Source organism: Vespa crabro, chromosome 20, assembly GCF_910589235.1.
Source record: "Vespa crabro chromosome 20, iyVesCrab1.2, whole genome shotgun sequence".
Lineage (NCBI taxonomy): Eukaryota > Metazoa > Arthropoda > Insecta > Hymenoptera > Vespidae > Vespa > Vespa crabro.
The window spans coordinates 1,470,503-1,476,502 of record NC_060974.1 but is presented as its reverse complement, the minus strand read 5'-3'; the positions used below and the strand labels follow the sequence as shown (position 1 = coordinate 1,476,502).

The 6,000-nt window shown below is 34.9% G+C and overlaps 2 protein-coding genes across 5 annotated transcripts in view; one reads left to right on the top strand and one right to left on the bottom strand.

The window, feature by feature from the left end:
* The window catches only part of LOC124431245 (ATP-binding cassette sub-family G member 1-like), a 6,519-nt gene extending 3,887 nt beyond the window's left edge, over nucleotides 1–2,632 (top strand). For 3 of the 4 annotated variants that reach the window (XM_046978895.1, XM_046978899.1, XM_046978897.1), the window contains 8 exons: nucleotides 1–98; nucleotides 370–515; nucleotides 674–912; nucleotides 1,010–1,299; nucleotides 1,391–1,559; nucleotides 1,716–1,972; nucleotides 2,062–2,216; nucleotides 2,304–2,632. The exon at nucleotides 1–98 is cut by the window's left edge and continues 86 nt beyond it. In XM_046978895.1, coding sequence (XP_046834851.1) covers nucleotides 1–98; nucleotides 370–515; nucleotides 674–912; nucleotides 1,010–1,299; nucleotides 1,391–1,559; nucleotides 1,716–1,972; nucleotides 2,062–2,216; nucleotides 2,304–2,493 — 1,544 coding nt within the window. In that variant the 3' untranslated portion in view covers nucleotides 2,494–2,632. Of the gene's footprint in view, nucleotides 99–369; nucleotides 516–673; nucleotides 913–1,009; nucleotides 1,300–1,390; nucleotides 1,560–1,715; nucleotides 1,973–2,046; nucleotides 2,217–2,303 lie in introns of those variants that run through there. The other variant, XM_046978896.1, reaches the window with a different exon arrangement.
* Nucleotides 2,633–2,807: 175 nt separating this feature from the next.
* Nucleotides 2,808–5,059, bottom strand: LOC124431253 (ETS-related transcription factor Elf-5-like). The gene is made up of 7 exons (XM_046978914.1): nucleotides 4,275–5,059; nucleotides 4,009–4,147; nucleotides 3,686–3,937; nucleotides 3,513–3,584; nucleotides 3,341–3,421; nucleotides 3,077–3,272; nucleotides 2,808–2,992 (listed from the first exon to the last, which is right to left on the bottom strand). Exons 1-7 carry the CDS (start codon nucleotides 4,314–4,316, stop codon nucleotides 2,881–2,883), a joined length of 894 nt encoding a protein of 297 aa, XP_046834870.1. The 5' UTR covers nucleotides 4,317–5,059; the 3' UTR covers nucleotides 2,808–2,880.
* Nucleotides 5,060–6,000: the final 941 nt, after the last annotated feature.

Here is a 6,000-nt window from a genome sequence, read left to right as displayed (position 1 = left end):
AGGACGACAATATGCAGCCTTTTTTCACGGTGGAGGAAGCTATGCTTGTTGCAGCCGACCTCAAGCTTACCTTGAAGCCTCGCGAAAGATTGCGCAGGGTATAGGTCTATGCCAACTTTTTTTTTATGAAAAAAAAAAAAAAAGAAACAAGAAAAGGAAGAATAAATAATCGAAATAGAATTACTACCTTGAATACCGTTGTTTTTGTTTAAAAGAAATCATTATAAAATATTTGGTCAGAACGATAGGTCATTAGGATTAAATAATAATTAAGTTAAGATTACGAGTCTTGTCGGATGCACTTTGTATACGATGTCTACTTGATACGATTGATAAGATTCTGGATTTCTCCATTATCATTTACAACAGATCGAGGAAATCTTGTCTGTGATGGGATTGAAAGAAACGCGGTACACTCGCATCGGCGCCCTCAGCGGAGGACAGAAAAAGAGATTAGCCATTTCTTTAGAATTAATTAATAATCCGCCCATTATATTCCTCGACGAGCCGACGAGGTATGTTACTGAAGAAGAATCGATATTAAGTACATAATTGTTATGCTATGAATTATGCATACATCTTATGATACTAACGCTGTTTCGAAAGTTATTTTTATTGCCGTTTTCGTTTTTTTTTTTTTTTTTTTTTTTTTTTTTTTTTTTGTTGATATCAGCGGACTGGACAGCGTCACGTCGAAACAGTGCATCAGATTTTTAAAACAATTAGCATTAGAAGGACGAACCATAATCTGTACGATACACCAGCCTAGTGCGTCGCTCTTCAATATGATAGATCATCTTTATATAATTGCTGGAGGATATTGTGTTTACACCGGTGGAACGCATAATTTAGTGCCATATTTAAGCAGTCTTGGTTTACATTGTCCAACACATTATAATCCTGCGGATTTTAGTAAGTATTTATCTATAGTTTACAACCATAATCTATAAATAGTAGAGTTAAAATAGTTAAGATAACGCTCGCGATTACTTATAAATTTATGTTTCAGTAATAGAAATATGTAACGGCGATTACGGCAATCATCTCTCGAAATTGGTCGAAACAGTTCAGAATGGGAAAAGCAATGCTTGGAGGTCGTCGGTGAATTTAAGTTTGAACAAAGCCGAAGAGATAATCGTCACGCACATGTCGGCTTCCTCAAAAGTGTTACAACAGACCAATATACGTGTGCCTTCCTTTGAAGTAGAGTACAAGCATACAACATATTATGCAACAGGATTTTGGAAACAGTTTCATATTCTCCTTAGAAGAAATGCTATTAAATTATTACGGGACAAGGTAATCTCGTTGTTTATCTCGTCTCTCGTTTCCCTTCCTTTCGCCGTTGTTACGATAAAAATGTCTTCTTTCTCGTTTTTTATACGATTAGATATTGATCCTTACACGGATATCGATGCATCTCTTTATCGCGCTGATCGTCGGTGCGATATTTTTCAGAATCGGACAAGACGCCACTTACGTCTTAGATAATTTTAATTTACTTTTCTTCAATCTGATGTTTCTAATGTTCAGTGCCTTCAGCTCGACGCTCATCACGCGTAAGTCACGTTTTCTATTTTTTTCTTTGTAACTGTAAATATTCCTATATGTATTAAGTATATATGTGGATAGGTATAGGTTTAATCGACACTAAGAATATTAACGAATATTTTTTCTTTCTTTTTTTTTTTCTTTTCATTACGTATATTACGTAGTACCTTTGGAGTTGCCGATACTTATGCGAGAACATTTTAATCGTTGGTATAAGCTTCGATCGTTCTATTTGGCAAACAAATTTGCCGATTTTCCAGTACAACTCACCGCAACGTGCATATACACGCTAATAGTATATTTCATGAGCAATCAAATTTTGGAAACAAAAAGATTAATTCTTTACGTGTTGATGTGCTTCGTCGTTACCTTGGTAGCTCAAGCGATCGGTTTCATCATCGGTGCAGGTTTAACAGTACAGGTTTGTGCAGAATCGATCATTTATATGCTTCTTAATATTTATAATTAGCACCGATTGCCATAATCAATGTTAAGTTGTCAACTTTTTAGAACGGTGTAATCTTTGGACCACTTATCATCCTACCGTTTACAATATTTAGTGGATTTTTTGTACACCTTACCGATGCACATCCTTATTTGCATTGGTTATTTCATATATCTTTTCTCAAATATGGTTTTGAAGGAACAATGATGACAATTTATGGGTAATTACAGATATTTGTTAGTCTAAATATATATCCAGTCGAAATAGAATTCCAATTGAAATTCTTATCTTTTTTATCAAATTTCAGGTACGATAGACCAAAAATGCATTGCTCTGATGTGTATTGTCATTTTGCCATGCCCAATCAACTCATGATAGCCGTCGGCATGAAACAAGTAGATTATTGGTTTTGTATGATTGTACTGATCATTTTGTACATTGTCCTCGATACAGTCGCATATATTATATTACGAATAAGACTCAGAAAACGTATATAATAAATTATAATAAATAACTAACCAAGACTGATTACCAACAACTTGAAATTAAGCAATTAAACGATATGGATGTAAAAATTAGATGTAATGCCTATAAAATGCAACACAATATACTTACTTGTATGATTTGCTTTCAAAATTCTCTCTCTCTCTCTCTCTCTCTCTCTCTCTCTCTCTCTCTCTCTCTCTCTTTCTCGGACGCGATCCTGACGAATGTGGCATTAGTATTTTTTTTTTTAACTTTGCTCTATACATAGATACAATAAGTATCGCGACCGTTGTAAAAATATGTAATATTTTCACAATTACAAAAGTATGCAGAAAAGCTTTTATTTTGCTCGCTCTTATATTCTAGAAATTAAAATTAATTCTGTATGCGTAATTATGTCAATATCGGAAATTAGGATTATCAGTTTGCCATCCTTTTGCGTTAGGACCGAACTGATAAACCAATCTTCGACCAAGTACGGGTTGAAATATCTTACTTTTGTAATAGTACCTAGAAGAAAAGTAATATTTTGGTTTAAACAAGTCTTTTCGCAAAAAAAGAAAAAAGAAGAATAAAAAAACAAATAATTAGAACCTCATGGCACGACTAAGTTTTTCATAAGTCATTTTTGTATTTCCTTTTCGGGAACCCCATCGTTTCGCGACTTCGTCGCTCTTAACAAAGCGAAATTTAGCTTGCGAATAATCCTCCCAACAAATTAAGCTGGGACAAGTTTCTCGATTGCGTAATAAATCCCGAATAAACTCCCATAGTTTTCCTTGACCCGTGACTACAAATAAACAATAATTTTTCATTTTTCGCTATAGTATTTCAATCGCAATAATTTCGACAACGTACCACTTTTCTTCGGCTTTAACATTTTTGGCCTTCCCGGTGGTCGTTTCATCGTAATTTTCATACAATTGTCTGACTCAGTATCTACGAATAAATATTTTACCTTTAAGCAAAGCAAATGGGAAAAATATTCGGTAATATAAATTTACGAAAATAATAATTAATAATCATTTACCAGAAACACCGCTCGATGACATTTGAGCCAAATCGTCTTCGGAATGCGAATGTATAGCCTCGAACGGTGGAACTAGAAAATAAAGAAAATGAAGCAAAGATAGTTCTCGTTCCTTTTTCTCTTTTTTTTTTGTAAATAAAAAACATTTATATTTGATACAAGGTCAAACGTACGTGAATTCGAAATATGTTGAGAATGAAGATGGCAATATAATTTATCCCCATAGATTGGATCGTGAAAGAGGAAATCATTGCGTGTCATCGTAGCAAGTTGTTCTCCGGAAACCGCAAGACTCTGCTGGATAGACCTGTATGGTAGTCCTATAGAAGATGCGGCTGACATTAACCAACTTATCGTTTCCTCTTGGCACCAACTTTTGATCGGTTTCCCGCACCAGCCGGTTCCATCGATGTCCTCGTTTTCACCTAATCGCGATTAAAATTATCACTTCGTGTTCTCTCATCGACTGTTTATTAATAATAATTTAACACTTTACCGAGGAAACATCTTTTTCGTTTGGGTTCGTACGAATTATAAATCGAGCCATCTTTTTTGTTAACTGGAGTATCCATGTTCCACAAGAAATGATCGTTATTTTCATTTTCATCGTTCAAGTTTATTACCGAGGAACAAACCTGAAAAATGAAACACGAAATGTTCATCTCTTTTGCCCGCCGCGCCAAAGCAAAAAGAAAAGAAAAAGAATGGAGATTCAAACGCAAAAGTCAATACACTTTGACAACACTTGCTCACGATACTGACCTCCGACAGATTCGTCCTGTCATAGTTATCGAAGGAATTCATCCCTTTCTGAGATGTTGTGCTCCAAATTTTTTATGTAGATCTTTCGTACAAACGCGATCACATATACGTATGTATTTGGAATCGTGCGTCGTTTCGCGCCACGCGCAACTATTCAAACTCGTACGACTATCGCAAGAAAATAAATCGTTCCTGTTAATTAACATAAGTATTGCAAGCGTCGTCGACGTTGTATCAGTTGTGTCGTTTTTACAAAGAAACCGTGTTCTCATAAATCATGGACAGATATATTTAGACAGTTAAAGAAAAGAAAAGGATAGAAAAAATAAGGAAAAAGAAAAAAGAAGAAACGAGGAAGGAGAAGAAAAGTCACGAATTCGAATCGAAAGTTATATACGTGCAACGAAACGTGCAACGTGAATGGCGTTTCGCGCGTTACTAATTGTCGTCCGATCGTCTACGTTCCTTCAGGGTAAAGCTTGAGGTCGATGGTGACGCGAGAACTCTGAAACGTCAGTACATGCTCGTGCATGCGCTGGTGCTCGCGCGCGCACGCGACAACGCAAGAACATTCAGCACGGAAGAGCAGGTATCAACTGGGATTTCCCACTATTCGTAATTGGCCAATCACCAGACATCTCTGTTCTCCTTAGCTGACGCAACGACAATGGGATACCACCGCTTCTCATCAGCTACTTCTCTGCTACTTCTCTTGTTTTTTTTTTTTTTAATTTTTTTTTCTTTTGTATTTTATATTTATGAAAACGATGAACGTACGTGTGCAATCGTGCGTCTATGTATGTAAGTATCTACATATATACTTCTATATTTGTACTACGCATACGTTCTAGCAGGATTTACAGGTGAATTTACAAAATTGTTCAAACGATGATCGTAGATTGAGCGGACGAGCGTTGAATTAATGTGCTGATTTATTCCAACGTTATTTATGATCTTACAAACGGCGGCATACTTTAAAGACTCGCGCGCGCGCGCGAGAGAGAGAGAGAGAGAGAGAGGGAAACAGAGAGAGAGAGAGAGAGAGAGAGAGAGAGAGAAAGATAAATACTTATGCATCCCAAATTTATAGCAGCTATAAGTAATATTATATCTTGACCTTCTGTAACATTGAACTTCACCATATAATACCTGACGTAGAATAGATCGAAATATGTAAGTTGTTTTTGAACAATATGTTTTTTGAATTGTTATATATTGAGGTAAATAATATATTTTTATTCTTTGTTGCATATTTAGAAATGTTGAATATGTATACATTTAAATGCATGTAAATAATGCACTTATACTAATCTTCAGAGAGATCTTTACTTATATACTCGATACAAATTACATGGAAAACCGAAACTAGTAAAGTTTCTATCTAATATTGTATTTTACTATTACCTAAACTTTCGGGGAATTGAATCATTACTCATACATGTTCGCGTGCGATGATTTCACGCATGGATGTATAAAGTGTAGCCTATTATAGGAAGTGTCTTTTTGAAATTTATTTCAAGTAAAATATAATAATTCAACTTCCATTGAAATAATTAAATATTCTAGCAGCATTTATTTAAATACTTTTTATTCTTTTATTCATAATCATTTCTCTTTGTAACTTTTTATTATTAACTGCATATTTACGTAGTTATCGACATAAATTAACCGCCGCCATTTTTACCCGCGCTAATAAAGTATTTTCAAACAACATTATTTGTACTTT